Here is a 17,501-nt window from a genome sequence, read left to right on the forward strand (position 1 = left end):
TAAAATATATATGTATTTATTTACTTACACACTCCTCTGAACTCTTTATGAGATCAGAGGCCAAAGCACATAACAAGTTACTTAGTCAGAATACGTTAAGTTGCACAATTTACAGTTAGGCCCTAGGGGCGAAGCAAACCATATATTAAGAAAGTGGTATAAGTACCTCGTCACGAGAAAAGGAAAGAACTAGGGCCTAGGGAATCGCTGGGGCTACACTATCTGAACCTTAGTTTAGAAGTATGAGGTACACAGGCGGCGCGTGCAGTGTCTTTACACACACGCGAGAGTCAATGTTAAGTCAATGGGAACTTAGAAGTTAGATAACGAAGGATTTAGGACACTTCCGGTTTAGCTAGGAGGAAACAACTAAAAACCTAGACACTTGGATAGTCAATACCCTTGGGAGCACCGAAGTACTCGCGTTACCTCACCCACAGGAAGCGGGTGCATAGGTGTGAAGATGTGTCGGGTTTCGCCCTTGAAGCCAATGGAGACCTGGAGGAAAGATGCTGCAGGCAACCAGGAGGAAGATGTTCGGGTGGATCCAAGGGTGGATCGAGGATGAAGAAGACTCAGGAAGGAACCAGACGACGTCGAGGAGCAATCAGGGGCTATCGTGAAGCTTGTCTCTTCAGCCACGCAGACCAGGAGGCGTCGAGGATGACCAGACGCTGGAGAGGAGCTGTCCCACGAAGGTTCTCGCAGATGGAGGGGTCGACTGCCGGACTGGAGTCAACAAGCCTTGGCAAAGGCAACCCGACGCAGGATACAAAGAAGGCTTCTGATGCAGACCAGCAAAGTCTGAGGTGCCTCACCTTTGCAGGGAGGCAAGGGTCAATCTGGAGCAACCAGACCAGCGAGTTGGTTCAAAAGGATTGTCGTCACAGAGGCTACTAGCCAACGGGCCAGCAACCGGACAACGCGTCGAGCAGAACACAAGCAGAAGGGCCCCACGCAGAACTCGTGGAGTGTGGAGGGCTGATCTTCGGTGCAGGTGGAGCTCGGATTCGGGGCTTCTCAATCCCCAGTGCACAGCTGCGAGGATACCTCAGGAGCTGCACAGTTAGCAAGTCGCAGACTTTTCAAGATGTCCGGTCCCACGTGTCTCATCGCCTCCACGGATCTCAGCTATGCTGCAGTCGTGAAGAGAGGGTCAGAGAGGTCTGGAAGTCTGGGTCTTGTCAGGCTCTGTGCTCGGGCCCGGGCGGGAGCGTCAACAAAGCAAGCCGTTGATTTGCTGGATGGTGCCTGGTTGCCCAGGGTGGCCACAAGGGAGATTCTTCAGTCTTCAGCTTCAGCAGAATGTCGAAGGTCCAGGGTTTCGTTTCAAGTTTCAGTTCAGGATCAAAATCTAAAGTCCTGGGGGTCAGCTCCTACCTTTATACAACTAAAAGGGGCTGGATTACTTTCTAGGTCCTTCCTGTGAGTGGGACCAGGAAGGGGGGTGGTTACACCCCCTTTCCTTTGTCCAGTTTCGCGCCAGAGCGGGGGCTGGAGTGCCCCAGCAACCGGTTTGAACTGGGGTATGCATGGAGCACCTAGTGTGCCCCAGGCAGTGTCTCATTCTATTCAGCCCTCCCTGTCCCAATACACAAAGTCCTGTCTGGGGTGGTGCTCGCACCTCTCCAGGCACGAAACCTATCGTCCAAACCTCCGTGACTGGAAGGACTCCCAGCAGCAGGAGGTCAGACTTGTGTCTGTGGCAGCAGCGTCCATTTTGTGACGCTGGGGCCCTGGTTAACTTTAACCGGGATAGTCAGCAACAACATGTCTTCTCGCTCTAGAAGGGTGGAATGCTACCCCCGTCACCAGAATTGGCGAGGGGGTAGTATTCCAAAGCGTATGACACCTTACACGACATGTTTAGATAAAGCCAAACCAAAGTTAGCATTCAACCGCGAGGATTATAATGCACTTAAGAGTATATGGTATGGCGCTATCATAGAACAGCTATAAGGACATGGTTCCGTAAGCTGCAGAAAGGCTCAGCTCATGCTAGAGCACCATCTCACACATAACCAAGCACTCTGCCTCCAGGAGTGAGCTTCAGGTTTTATCATCTAAACCTCCCTATTTCAATGTCTACCCATACTGGTGCTTCCTATGAGAGCTTCCTTTCTACTGAAAGTGGTTACTCCCTTTCACGTAAGCCAATCCATCACTCCGCCTACTTTTTACGTTCCTCCTCATTCCTCCAAGGAAGAGAAGCAGCTCTTACTCCAGTATTGGAACTTTCATAGATTCCCATAGCATAGCCGGTCGTCGGAATGGGAGTCGCCGGTAAATAAAACATACCATAGCAGCAGGTACAAAAAAATAAAAAGGCCTAGGCCTCATCACATTTTGTAGCATATCCACCTCTTTTTGCAAAAGAGACCAAAGAACACTGAACAGCCAATCAGAACAGCCTCACCCCATAGAACCTTCCTGAGAGAGCCTCAGATTTTCTACCGCACGTTGTGCAAGGGAGTCTCCACTGAGCTCTGCTCAGTTTTTTCTTCATTCTTCTACTACTTCGTTATCTCATCTTCAAAAATCTTCAATATGTCTGATAAGGAAAAGAAGGCTCTTTTCAAGGCTTGCGCCACCTGCTCTAAAAAGAGGCTTTATGTGGAGGACAAACATAAAAACTGTATTTATTGTTTGTACCCGGACCACAAGGCTACTGACTGCAAGATTTGTAGAACTTTCTCTACAAAAACCTTGAGGGACCGTGAGGGACGTCTGCTCACCTGGCTACAAAAATTGAAGTCATGAAAAGATCCTGTTTCGATTGACAGTGATGATGCCTCCTCTGTGACATCTTCAAGGAGATCACAGAAAAGGGGTAGGTCTTCACCTTCAACTTCTTCGACGATACAAAAGGTGGCAATCTCTATAAGGAGGCATCACATTACCCCGGAAATGACTTCCCCAAGGAAGGTAACACCTCTGCCTCCTGCATTCCTTTTGGAAGAGGATTTTTCAGAGCAGGATGCCGGGCCTTACCTGGATGCACATAGCCCATCCGAATTGCATGTAAAGTATCAGGACTCAGACTCTGAGGACTATTATATGGAGCAACAACAAAATCTGCCACAATCTAGGTCCCAGGATCAGTATCAACAGGACATGGTCTGTATGCCGTCCTCTATTATTACAGACCTCCAATTCATGCTGTCGGACTACAGGAAGAGATTTCCGACTCAGATGATGACCAGGGCACTATATCAGTCCCAGATCCGTATAGGGAATGGGATGATTATGTTATTCTGGATCCCGCCTCTCCCTCTCCGGATTCAGCAGATTCTCCTCCAGCGGATATCGGAGTATTTCACAATTTATTGGAGAAAGCTTCAAAACGTTTCGATTTGCCCATTCCATCTGTACAATCGGAATGTTTCTTATATGACTTCAAAGAACCTTACAGGAAGTCTGTTCGCTCTATACCAATAGTGAGCCATGTCTGGGATGAGGGGATAAATGTCATGAAGTCGCCGGCAACTGTCATGCCTGTTCTTCCTCGTCTGGAAAAGAAATACAAAGCTCCAGAGGATAGCCCTGCTTGTCTGGTCAGCCAGCCGAAACCGGACTCTGTAATTGCACAAGCAGCCCAAAGAAAATCAAAGAATCTGGCGGCACCTCTGACCAGTCCACCGGATAAAGAGGGAAGACGACTAGACAACGTTGGAAATAGGTTTTCCTCTATGTCCAGCCTCCTGGTCAGAGCGGTCAATGCCTTGGCTATTCTTGGACGGTATGATCACTAGATGTGGTGTGATCTAGCCCCGTATTTAGACCAGCTACCCGAGGAAGCAAAGGCAGAAGCCAGAAAAATGTTGCAGGAGGGAGAACGTTCACCCTCTGAAATAATTGCGCAATGGACATTGCTACTACAGCTTTCCGTTTTCTCGAAGGAGCAGCAGTCCTTCGGCGGCAAGGCTGGCTTTGGGCCACTTGGTTTTAGTCCGGAAGTCCAAAACAAGATCCTGGATCTTCCGTTCGATGGTGAGATCCTATTTGGACAGCACATTGATGATGAGCTGCAAGATATAAAGAAGGACACGGAGACTGCGAAGTCCCTTGGGACTCTGCAATACTGCAACATTCCTTTCCGTGGAGCGACAGGAAGAGGTTTTTCTTCATACAGGGGTGGATACCAACAACATCGCTATTCCTCCTTTTTGCAGCCCTCTCAGTCTTACAGGCCACAGTATTCACAGCGTCAAGGCCAATCGTCCTCTTTCTCTCGACCATCTTCTAAAGGATGACAAGGGCGCCAGGGGAGGGATTCCTCTAAGCCCCAGTAGCAGCTTTCCGGCTTTTCCTACTGTTCCTTCGCCCCCTGTTAACTCAGTGGGGGGCAGGATATCACAATACTTCTACAACTGGCAACTTATAACACCAGACTGGTGGGTCCTCAATAAAGTCTTGTCAGGCCATACACTGGAGTTTCAACACCACCCACCATCCAGAGCCCCTCGCGCCACCGAATCCAAACATCTACACCTTCTACGTCTAGAAGCCGACCAACTACTTCTCAAAGGAGCGATGGAGCCAGTGCCTCTATCCCAGTGGGGCAAGGGTTTCTATTCCCGCTTCTTTCTCGTTCACAAGACCGTAGAAAAATTGCACCCGATTCTAGACCTGAGGGAGCTGAACACCTATCTCATAAAGCTCTCTTCGGATGGTATCCCTAAAGGACATTTTGCGGCTCCTCAATCCAGGAGATTACATGGCCACCCTGGATCTCGAGGACGCATACTTCCATGTTTTTAAAAAAAAAAAGTATTAATTTTTTTATTATTATTCTGATTGTTTTTTATGCTGCAAGCACCTTGAGACCTTGCGGTGATAAGATGTGCTTTATAAAAACGTCTGACATGACATGACATGACATGTTCCCATCCACCCGGCCCACAGGAAGTTTTTACGCTTTACAGTAGCCAAGAGGCACTTCCAATTCAAGGTCCTGTCTTTCGGACTCAGATCCACACCCCGGATATTCAGGAAGGTCTTAGCCCCAGTCGCAGCGTTTCTCAGAAAACAGACTCTACAGGTTTTTCCTTACCTGGACAACTGGTTGGTGAAAGCACACTCTTCTCAAGCAGCATCAGAGGCAGTAGAAAGAGGCACTCAACTCGTCAGTCACCTGAGGCTTCAGCTCAACGAGGAAAAGCCAATCCTCTGCCCGTTCAAGTCGGCCAAGTTTCTAGGTGCTATTCTGGACACAACTTGTTGCAAAGCGTTTCCATCAGAAGAAAGGCCGAAAAAGCTGATAGCCTCCGCCCGTCGGTTACAAAAAAGACGGTCTCTTTCTGTTTGCCTATACAAGTCTCTTCTAGGATCGATCTCATCCTGCATTCCCTTAATTCCGCATTGCAGGCTAAGAATGCGCCCGCTCCAAGAGAAATTAGATCTGCAATGGCACCAAGCAGAAGGCTCTTTCGACGACAGAATAATGATAAATCAGCCTATGAAATAGGCGGCAAGCTGGTGGACGATCAGAGGCAATATCTTTCAGGGTCTCACCTTCACAGTCACTCCGGCTTCCCTAATACTTACAGCAGATACCTCTCTAGAAAGCTGGGGAGCAGTCTTGCAGGACCTGCAAGTGAGCGGCCTCTGGCAGCCTGAGCAACGCCTTCTCCACATCAACCTGTTGGAGCTCAAAGCGATTCATTTGGCTTTACAGGCTTTCCTTCCGCGAATCCGAAGATGCACGGTCCTGGTCCGTATGGACAACACGACAGCCATGCATTATGTGAACAAGCAGGGTGGAACAAGGTCTCGTCTGCTATCCAAGGAAGCTCAGGAGCTTTGGGAGTGGATTATCCAACATCAGATTTCTCTTTCGGCGGAGCATCTTCCGGGTGCCCTCAACAAGATGGCGGATACGCTAAGGTGCGTCAAATCTGTGAGCCACGAGTGGGAATTCGACCAGCACACCCTGGAAAGAATTTTCAATCGCGGGGGCATACTGTCCATAGATCTATTCGCCCCCCCAGAGAACAGCAAATGCTGGCTCTACGCAAGCAGGGAACACCATCAGGGATCATTCGGGAATGCGCTTTCGATGGCCTGGTCAGGGGCCTTTGTTTACGCTTTTCTGCCGATTCCACTAATTCCAAGGCTACTCAAGAAACTCAAGGCGGAACCCTGCAGGATGATTCTGGTGGCCCCGGTGTGGCCCCACCAGTTTTGGTTTACAGAGCTTCTCCTGCTCTCCCTTGATCATCCAATTCATCTGCGCCCAATTCCCTTTCTGTTGACGATGTCCCAGGGCCAAGTGGTACATCCAGATCCGAGCTCGCTTCAGTTGACAGCGTGGCTCCTGAGCACAGAAAATTTCAAAACCTAAAAATCCCACAAGAATGTAGAAAGGTGCTATCTCAGGCCCACGCACCAAGTACGAATAAGACCTATCGCTTGAAATGGAAGGGTTTCTGCATGAGGTGCCAGCAAGAGAACATTCATCCTTACTCTTCTGCTCCTCATAAAATCTTGCCATACATTTTGACTTTAGCCAAATCAGGTCTCGCTCATTCCTCTATCAAAGTGCACCTGGCAGCTATATCTAGATTCAGACGAACCTCTTCTGGTCCTTCCCTCTGGTCGGCAAGAATCGGAAACAATTTTTAAAGGGCCATGTTAGAGTTTTCCCACCAGTTAGACCTCCACCACCTATGTGGCAGCTCAACTTAGTCCTTACTCAACTCATGAGGCCGCCTTTTGAGCCAATTCATAGGGCGGACCTTAAATTCCTCTCATGGAAAGTGGCCCTCCTTCTCACTTTAACTTCAGCCAGGAGAGTAGGTGAACTACACGCCCTCACTGTCAAGGATCCGTTCTTGCAGTTTAAAAAGGACACTCTGATTCTGAGGACAGATCCCAAATTTATCCCAAAAGTCCCTTCTGGCTTTCATTTGAATAAACCGGTTATGCTCAAAACCTTTTTTTCTCAGCCTACAACTCCAGCGGAAAGGTCTTTTCATTCTTTGGATGTTCAAAGGTGTTTAAAATTCTATCTCCAATGCACCAAGGACTTCAGAAGATCTACACAGCTCTTTGTCGCTTTCAGTGCCCCTCGCAGGGGTTTCCCTCTCTCAAAGCAAAGGGTTGTATGATGGATTGCCAGCATGATCCAATACTGTCACCAAGCGGCCGGCAAGCCCCTACAGGGTGAGTCCGGGTGCACTCTACAAGATTAGTTTCTTCTTCTGCAGCTCTCTTTGCTGGAGTGCTGATCAAGGACATTTGCAGGGCAGCTACATTGAGCAGTGCCCATACTTTCACGAAATATTACTGCTTGGACTCTTCCACACGTAGTGATGCTGCAGTGGGACAGGCAGTCCTGAGAAATCTCTTCTAATAAGCGGTGAGCTTTCCCTTCTAATCCTCCTTCCTGTTATTGGTTTCGCACATTTTGTATCTAATGATGTTTACTGGCTAGTGTTTTGGTTACTTGTATCTCTTATGATAATATACACACTGCAAAGTTATACAATGTATTATTACACAAAATGTGCATTTTCTAACTGCTGACTATTCTGATACAAGCTATGGGAATCTATGAAAGTTCTAATACTGGAGTAAGAAAACAAGTTACTTACCTGTTACTTTGGTTCTCCAGTATTGGTAACTTTCATAGATTCCCATGCGCCCACCCGCCTCCCCTGGGAAAGCTCAGCCTCTAGCATCTTCTGTTATACTGTTACACAACGGCTACGAAAATCTGAGGCTCTTTCAGGAAGGTTCTATGGGGTGAAGCTGTTCTGATTGGCTGTTCAGTGTTCTTTGGACTCTTTTGCAAAAAGAGGTGGATATGCTACAAAATGAGATGAGGCCTAGGCCTTTTTCTTTTTTTGTACCTACTGCTATGGTATTTTGTATTTACCGGGACTCTCATTCCTTTGACAGGGAATGATACAAGCTATGGGAATCTATGAAAGTTACCAATAGTGGAGAACCAAAGGTACAGGTAAGTAACTTGTTTTCCTCTGGCTGGACCCAAAAAGAGCGTGTTGTTCTACCTTGACCGCAGACAAGAGTTTTGGGTGGACAACCAACTCTTCATGGGGTATGTCGGAGCGAAGAAAGGAGGGGCTGTGCTTAAGTGGACTATCCTTAGATGGATCGTGTTCTGTATAAAGATCTGCTACTCTTTGGCTAAGAAGTAACCCACTGAGGGGTTTCAAACAGACTCCATCAGAGTGAATGCTGCGACCACTGGAGTTCCGGTCTTGGACATCTGCTAGTCAGCTATGTGGGCCTCCTTGCACTGCACAACTTCACATAGCACCTGTTCAAGTGAGGTCCATCAAGATGGGTGTTTTGCCCATGCGGTCCTGCAGGACTTCTTCGTATGAAATTGGTCCGCAGACCGACTCCCGGGGATGGTATTGCTTGGGTATCTGTTCTAAGGTAAGGAATCTGTGGCTAGAAGTCTCTATCAGATGAATGAGTTACTTACCTTTGGTAACGCCTTATCTGGTAGAGCCTCTTTCTGGTTGCAGATTCCTTACTGATCTACTCTTCCTCCCTGCTCTGCAAACGAATTTCTAGGGAGAGGGCTGTTACCCTTTCAGGGTCCTAATTTTCCACACCAGTGGTCAGTGTTCTTTGTGGCTCTGCGCTCCTGCGATGAAAAGTCGCAAAAAGAAACTGATGTCAGTGCGCTGGGGTATTGCCAATATAGGCACAGCGCACATCGCAGACGCCGACTAAGCCATGCAGAGCTGAATAAAGACACCTACAGGCATGCAGGGGTACTGCTCACAAAAAAAAATTCTGATGCCTGGGGATAATTCTAAAGTAAGGAATCTGCAGCTAGATAGAGTTTCTACCAGATAAGGTGTTACTGAAGGTAAGTAACTTATTCTTCAGTGTTATTGTAGGGGAAGTACAGAAAACCATGAAAAAAGTATTTTTTTCCTAATGTATACTTTATATTAATTTATAATTTGGAGTAAATGTACTACTTTTTGGCTATTCACAAACTCTGAGTGTAAATGTGCTCCATCAAACTGAAGGGCTTGGGGCTATACACTTGTGAGTAATATACACTATTGAGTTAGTTAACTACTTTTTGACTATTCACAAAATCCGAGTGTAAATAAATGTCAAAAATTTAACTTACACTCGGATTTTGTAAATAACCAAAAAAATTGTAAAATTATTCAAAAGTGTAAATTACTCAAAGGTGTATAGGTACATATCTCTCTTGTACTTATGGGAGACAATCTGCAGATTGTCGTCACGTCATGGCGACAGTGTAGATTTGTGTACTATATGATATCACATGTACTGTTTCACCTAACCTCTAGTGTGCCTGTCCTGTGTTAACTTTGATCACGAGCGAAGGCACACACAGGTTTGATAAACTTTACAATGAAGCTCACCAGAAGACGCTTTGTATTGCCAATTAACTCTTATTTATCTTATCCAGGTGGAACCAAACACAAAACTGTTTCCTGCAGTCTTTCTCCATCCCACCAACACAAATCTTTTCCAGTTTGAACTCGGAAAGTTAAAGGTATTTACTATGGTGAGAGTGTTTGGTCATATCTATAGAAGAGACGTATCCTTTTAACGACTGCCCCATTCATCTCATTTTGAAACATAAAGCCGTGGTGTAACAAATTTATAGATGCCACCTTTTGCCAAATTAAGGCCTCCCTGATTGAAATAATGTTGTTATTGATATTTTTCCATACATAACCAACATCTGTAGGCATAACGGCAGTATATCATTTGTGCCTTCTTCGATTTATTTATGTTTGCCTGAATGTTATTAATAAATATTGTGGGTGAATTTCATTGCACTGGTTTTATTTCATCCGTGCCATTACAGACAGAGAAAGATCACATGCATATCAGTTTTGGACCCAGTCCAAAATGAACAATCCAGCCCCGACCTTTAGTCCACATGGTCTCCAAACAGGGAGACATCTCTTACGTGCTTTGGCCTTGTTGACCTTCATCAGTGAGGTGCAGCTAAGGTCATGCAGCGCATATTCGTGCCATTAAGTTTCACTTAGCGCAAAAGTGATGGATGCAAATGCTTTTATCAATCTTAACCACTTTATTATCATTGTGGTTTCATGTTGTTTACCTGATGTGAATAGTTGACTATATTTCTCAAAACAGTATGTCTTAGCATGCTAAATCGAGTCTAGATCATACTGGGGACGAAATCTGGAATCAATCCTGTCATTCAAAAGGCCAAAAAGCATTTGCTCAGCCTCAAAAATGCTGGTGGTTTCTGCCACGTATGCTTGGTGTGGCTGATCAGGAAAAACACTGCAGCGCAGAATATCATTAACATACATTACACATTTCATGATTTTGTAGTATGCTGAAAAACGAAGCCAAACAAAGTACATCACTGGTGCCTGCAAGAACTCCATACACTTATGCAAAGCCCTCAATTGGAATATCATACACAATCTGCGCTATTTCCTATTTGTAAGGTCGCATAACTAACAGATAAAGCAGGTGTAGATAGTAGCATTTTCTTATTTTACTCAGTGCTACTCTCCCTACCCAGAGAACAAGGCAATCAAACATGAAACTCACGAACTGCTTCCACACTATGCTTATGAATAGGCCTTTTTAGATGTGTGTGGCTTCACTTAAAGGGAATTCAGAAGAAACGGCCATCCAGGCCTACCATTTTGTATGTATTGTAGAACAGAGGGACCATATATGGCGTCGAGATTGCCATGCAGAGATATATGGTGTTGAGATTGCCAAGCAGAGAGCTTCCTTCAGACTGTTTCATGTCTTTAAAAATCTCCTGAACAAGCCGCCCATGCCCCAGGCTGGGATAGACTTCATAGGGCGTTTGACCCATTATTTTACACATGACCAGACATCCAAAGATGGTTAAAAATATAAAACAACTTAGTAGCAGGCACCTCTTATTTGACCAAATACCACATTTCATTTCAGGCCATTACAGGATTAGTTTTTTTTCAATTTTTAAATGCAAAAAACATATTAAGGGCCCACAAAGAGACTTTGTATGTACGTAGCTGTTTCTGTGTTTAAGGAAGCTGCATGTATGGGGAAACTTACAGAATTCCAGCTAATCCATCGGAACAAGCGTGAGCGATCACATGATATGATAGCCCTCTTTCATCATCTGGACCAGGTATGACCGGTTTCTTTCCCTCATCTCCTGTCCCTTGCAGAACACCATGCCTCTGTCAGCTGCCATATTTAAGAGTGAGGAGAAGAACCCAATTCCCCAGTGCCCACCTCGCCTTGACGTACAGACCATCACACCCGTCCTCTGGTGTCGGATGCCCAACAACTTTTTGCACGTGGAGACGGAGCGGGTGAGCGAACGCCATGGATGGGTGGTGCAGTGCCTGGATCCTCTGCAGATGATGGCACTTCACATCCCAGAAGAAAGCAGGTAATGTCTATCAGCTGTGCCCTGGCTGGGCAGTGCTGTGGCTTTGGATGTCTTGTCGCTGGCAGAGCACTGCATTATGTGAAATCTATGGCAATGATTTAACCACTTGGCTGCTAAGGCTTTTCCCCTCCTGTGCTGATTGATTGATAATCCCATTATACATGACAAGCTCACCTTGTCATGAGCACAGCTCCAGTGTGCCTCATGACGAGCTCACCTTGTCATGAGCATGCAAGAGGTTAAAAGTATTAAACACCAACAGGACTGCAGACTGAACAAAAAGCCACCCGCATTGTGAGGAGTCAGTGGGAAAGCCAGATGCTGGTCCTGCATGGCACACGTTGGCTCATCTCAGGGTTTTACACACTGCCCTGTGTACAGGCCCGGACTGGAAACCCAAAGCAGCCCAGGCAAATATTGACGGACAGGCCCCTGGAGGGAAAGGGGGGGGGGGGAGTGTGTAGCACTGGTGCTTCACTTAACCGGCCCCCAACACTGCTGCTTTTGTTACTGGGGGCTGATATTGCAGCACTGTTACAAAACCTGCCCACAGTAATAAAACAGGCCCCCACCCTCCCAGCCCACCTGGAAAACGTCCAATGCACTCTACACACAGTCCAATGCACACAGTCCGGCCCTGACTGTGTATCATGAAAGCTCCGACTGCACACTTTGACTCAACAAAAGGCCATGTATAGTCTGGGCCTAGCTTTGGGGGAGGGTAATTGGGGTGTTACACTCCCCATAAAAATGTATTCTGTTGTAAATAGTTTGGGTACAAGTGCATTCAGTCGGTTATGGTGATGTGTCCGTTGGATTTTGTCTGGGATTTTAACAGACAAATAGACAAAACACACACACACACACAGAAACTCGTCTGTTTTGAAGGTCTTAAAACATGTTGGTTGGTATGAATAATATTGTGCTAACAATACGCGCTGCCCCTAAAGCCCCCTCCAAGCTCTGCTTCATTGTTGGGAAATCTGAAGTTTACCCCAATCTTAATGACCAAGTTTCTGTGTATAGTGTGTACTACAGGTCAGGGGAACTCTGCATGACTGACAGGTTCAGCCGCATGTCCTTTATGGTCTACGGCAGTTTAGGAGAGCTCAGTGTGACACAAAGACTCAGCCCAGGGTTCTCTACAGTACAGGAGAGCTCTGCGTGACACTCAGACACAGTGTACTACAGTACAGGAGAGCTCTGCGTGACACACACACTCAGACCAGGAATCTCTACAGTGCACTACAGTACAGGAGAGCTCTGTTGACACTCAGCCCAGGACTCTATGTATTGAGCTACAGTACAGGAGAGCTCTGTTGACACTCAGCCCAGGGCTCTATGCATTGAGCTACAGTACAGGAGAGCCCTGTTGACACTCAGCCCAGGGCTCTATGCATTGAGCTACTGTACAGGAGAGCCCTGTTGACACTCAGCCCAGGGCTCTATGCATTGAGCTACAGTACAGGAGAGCTCTGTTGACACTCAGCCCAGGACTCTATGTATTGAGCTACAGTACAGGAGAGCCCTGTTGACACTCAGCCCAGGACTCTATGCATTGAGCTACAGTACAGGAGAGCTCTGTTGACACTCAGCCCAGGGCTCTATGCATTGAGCTACAGTACAGGAGAGCCCTGTTGACACTCAGCCCAGGGCTCTATGCATTGAGCTACAGTACAGGAGAGCTCTGTTGACACTCAGCCCAGGACTCTATGCATTGAGCTACAGTACAGGAGAGCCCTGTTGACACTCAGCCCAGGACTCTACGCATTGAGCTACAGTACAGGAGAGCTCTGTTGACACTCAGCCCAGGGCTCTATGCATTGAGCTACAGTACAGGAGAGCCCTGTTGACACTCAGCCCAGGGCTCTATGCATTGAGCTACAGTACAGGAGAGCTCTGTTGACACTCAGCCCAGGGCTCTATGCATTGAGCTACAGTACAGGAGAGCTCTGTTGACACTCAGCCCAGGACTCTATACATTGCACTACAGTACAGGGAAGCTCTGCACGACACACACACTCAGGCCAGGACTCTCTACAGTATACTACAGTACAGGAGAGCTCTGTTGGCACTCATCCCAGGACTCTCTACAGTATACTACAGTCCAGGAGAGCTCTCGGTGACACTCAGCCCAGGACTCTATACATTGCACTACAGTACAGGGAAGCTCTGCACGACACACACACTCAGGCCAGGACTCTCTACAGTATACTACAGTACAGGAGAGCTCTGTTGACACTCATCCCAGGGCTCTCTACAGTATACTACAGTACAGGAGAGCTCAGTTGACACTCAGCCCAGGACTCTATACATTGCACTACAGTACAGGGAAGCTCTGCACGACACACACACTCAGGCAAGGACTCTCTACAGTATACTACAGTACAGGAGAGCTCTGTTGACACTCATCTCAGGACTCTCTACTGTACACTACAGTACAGGAGAGCTCTCAGTGACACTCAGCCCAGGACTCTATACATTGCACTACAGTACAGGGAAGCTCTGCACGACACACACACTCAGGCCAGGACTCTCTACAGTGCACTACAGTACAGGAGAGCTCTGTTGACACTCAGCCCAGGACTCTCTACAGTATACTACAGTCCAGGAGAGCTCTTGGTGACACTCAGCCCAGGACTCTATACATTGCACTACAGTACAGAAGAGCTCTGCATGACACACAGACTCAGCCCAGGACTCTATACATTGCACTACAGTACAGGGAAGCTCTGCACGACACACACACTCAGGCCAGGACTCTCTACAGTATACTACAGTACAGGAGAGCTCTGTTGACACTCATCCCAGGGCTCTCTACAGTATACTACAGTACAGGAGAGCTCAGTTGACACTCAGCCCAGGACTCTATACATTGCACTACAGTACAGGGAAGCTCTGCACGACACACACACTCAGGCAAGGACTCTCTACAGTATACTACAGTACAGGAGAGCTCTGTTGACACTCATCTCAGGACTCTCTACTGTACACTACAGTACAGGAGAGCTCTCAGTGACACTCAGCCCAGGACTCTATACATTGCACTACAGTACAGGGAAGCTCTGCACGACACACACACTCAGGCCAGGACTCTCTACAGTGCACTACAGTACAGGAGAGCTCTGTTGACACTCAGCCCAGGACTCTCTACAGTATACTACAGTCCAGGAGAGCTCTTGGTGACACTCAGCCCAGGACTCTATACATTGCACTACAGTACAGAAGAGCTCTGCATGACACACAGACTCAGCCCAGGGCTCTCTACAGCACACTACAGTACCAGAGAGCTCTATGTGACACACAGACTCAGCCCAGGGATCTCTACAGTGCACTACATTACCATAGAGCTCTATGTGACACACAGATTCAGGCTAGGATTCTCTACAGCACACTACAGTACCAGAGGGCTCTGCATGACACACAGACTCAGCCCAGGGCTCTCTACAGCACACTTGCGCACCAGAGAGCTCTGCGTGTCACACAGACTCAGCCCAGGGCTCTCTACAGCACACTACAGTACCAGAGAGCTATGTGTGACACACAGACTCAGGCCAGGAATCTCTACAGTGCACTACAGTACAGGAGAGCTCTACGTGACACACAGACTCAAAATATACGTTATATTGAACTTCAAGAGAGCTCAGATTAGCTGCAAACTTTCTATATTGTAAGTGGTATAGAAAAGCACTGCATGACCTTCACACTTCACTACAAGCACTATGCAATGTACCGTAACTCAGGGGAGGGTAGTCACTGAACTTGATCTCAAGAGAGTGATCAAAACCTTGGCCCGGGATCACTCACCTACATTGTGTCTGAAAAGCACCCATCACAGCCAGATATTAAGCTGGCACCCGATACATAGTTCACACAAAGATTCACATGGGGGTCCAGTCTGAACTCAGAAAAGTGTCTATTGCAACTGGAGACTCACATGCACACACAGTATGTTAAACCGAAACTCAAATAAATGCCCACGGCAAACAGAGACTGAACTGTGGGCCCATAAGCTATATTATAACTCAGAAAGTGCCTACTGCACCTGCAGACTCACACGTAGGCCCATTATGTTATACTGTAACTCAGAAAAACATCCATTGTAACCAGAGACTGAACTCTGGGCCAAGTATTTGGTACTGTAACTCACAAAACGGCAACGGCTATTAGGGTCTCAGCCGCAGGCCCGGTATGTCTTAAAATAGCTCAGAAAAACGCCCATTGCACCCAGCATCTCACTTGCAGGCCCTCTGTGTCATAATGTAACTTAGTCAAATGCCCACTGAGACTCTGAACCTACGGTTCTGCACAATACACAGAGCATAATCGGATACAAGGAAACTCACTCCAAGTGACAGGAAACCTGTAAGGCATAGGATCATCTAAAAATGTATTTTTAGGCATTGAGGCTCCTGAGGGAAAACAAGCATTGGTAGAACTAATAGGTCTGGCTTGTAACTGAAAAGTACATTTATCAGTCTTTCAGCCATCATTGCATGCACTTAGCTGGTCATCAAAAATGCACACAGTCACTCATCCTTGCACTCCTGCATCTATACATATGATAGAGAAATCTAGCTGCAGGTTTCTTACCTCTAAATTTCCTATGCGCCGTACTGGATCCGGAAGATTTTTCTTCCAGCAATACCCATTAGGTGGCATCAGTCAGCTCTGCGTGATGTAGTCGTCTGCACCATAGTGACGTCCACATCCCCTATAAAGGCACTACCTTGGTGTGCTAACGTCAGTTATTTTCTTTCCGTGCCAATAAAGCGCCAATAAAGCGCTGATCTGTGAAGAGAGCTACTCTCTGTCACTTTTTGACTGAATATCCTGACTTTGTCGACCAGTTTTGATGTCTCGATTTTTCCTCATGTCTAGAAAGACTTCTGGATTCAAGCCATGTAATGTGCCTCATTTTTGAGTGGCCTGACCCCACAGGCATACCTTTGGTCCCTGCGGGTTCAGAGAGGGCTCCATCCGATTCTGTGCCAGTGGCTCCGGCCCGATGGCCCCATGGATCTGGAACAAACCCAGCCTTTGCGATCTTCCCCTACCCCCACACCAAGGCTGTCGGCACCACCGGTTCTACCTGGCAGCGCCATCACCATTCTAATTCTCAACGACCCGGAGCAGAATTGGCGACAACCGATACCAGTAAAAAAAAGTTTATTCTGCCAGCCTTGCATGGCGGTTGGTGAACACCATGTGCTTATTGGTCTGTTATTCCCACACCCTGTGGGAAATGGTTGCACAAGTGCTGCCATATGGCCCTGAGGAGGCCCGGGCCATCCTCTCGTAGGCAGTATCAGACAGGAGAGATGCAGCAAAGTTTGCCATTTGTTGTGGTCTTGACACGACAGACTCGCTGGGAAGAGCGATTTCATCAACGGTGGCTGTTCGACGTCATGCCAGATTGAGAACAACTGGCTTTTCAAAGGATGTCCAGGCCTCGCTTATGGACATGACCTTTGGCGGGCACCCTTCGGAGACAAGGCAGATATGGCACTGGAAGCACTTTAAGGACTCGCGGGCTACAGCCAAGTCCTTGACCTTTTGGCCTGGCGAACTAGGAGAAGGACACGCCGGCACGTATATCAATTTTGAGGCCAGGACACTGGGAGGTATTGGTAGGCGTACATTCACGCACAACTGAAATAGAAGCTGCATACAAAAGAAACTTTGGAAAAACCAGCCAGCCGATGGAGCTGAAGAGAATATAATGATCTTGCTACATGAAGAGACTTAATGTGACTTTTTGAGCATCCTCCATAGGGAATACTATATTGGATGACGCACAAAATAGGAATATCCAATACAAATACAGGATAATATCACAAGAATCCCCCCTGAGCCTATAAAATTTGCCCCTCTATATCCCCTGGATACCTGGGTTGCTTTTATTGGAAGAGGTCCTGAAGAAGGTGGCCTTGAGCCGCCGAAACACGCGTCGACCAAGTGCGGGGTCTCACATTGATCTTTGAGACCTGTATTCACGATTTTACTTCCTTGTTTCAAATGGTGTGGTGTTGCATGTAGATAGGGTGAGAATGTTGTGAATGTGTGATAATGTTGTGATTGATTGTTTACTACCAGG

General features: G+C 47.2%; 1 protein-coding gene across 1 annotated transcript in view; it reads left to right on the forward strand.

The window, feature by feature from the left end:
* The window catches only part of RYR3 (ryanodine receptor 3), a 1,933,484-nt gene that overhangs the window by 880,736 nt on the left and 1,035,247 nt on the right, over positions 1–17,501 (forward strand). The window contains exons 33-34 of the mRNA XM_078661960.1: positions 9,431–9,517; positions 11,178–11,404. Of these exons, the coding sequence (XP_078518086.1) occupies positions 9,431–9,517; positions 11,178–11,404 (314 nt within the window). The remainder of the gene's footprint in view (positions 1–9,430; positions 9,518–11,177; positions 11,405–17,501) is intronic.

Source organism: Lissotriton helveticus, chromosome 9, assembly GCF_964261635.1.
Source record: "Lissotriton helveticus chromosome 9, aLisHel1.1, whole genome shotgun sequence".
In the NCBI taxonomy this organism is placed as follows: domain Eukaryota; kingdom Metazoa; phylum Chordata; class Amphibia; order Caudata; family Salamandridae; genus Lissotriton; species Lissotriton helveticus.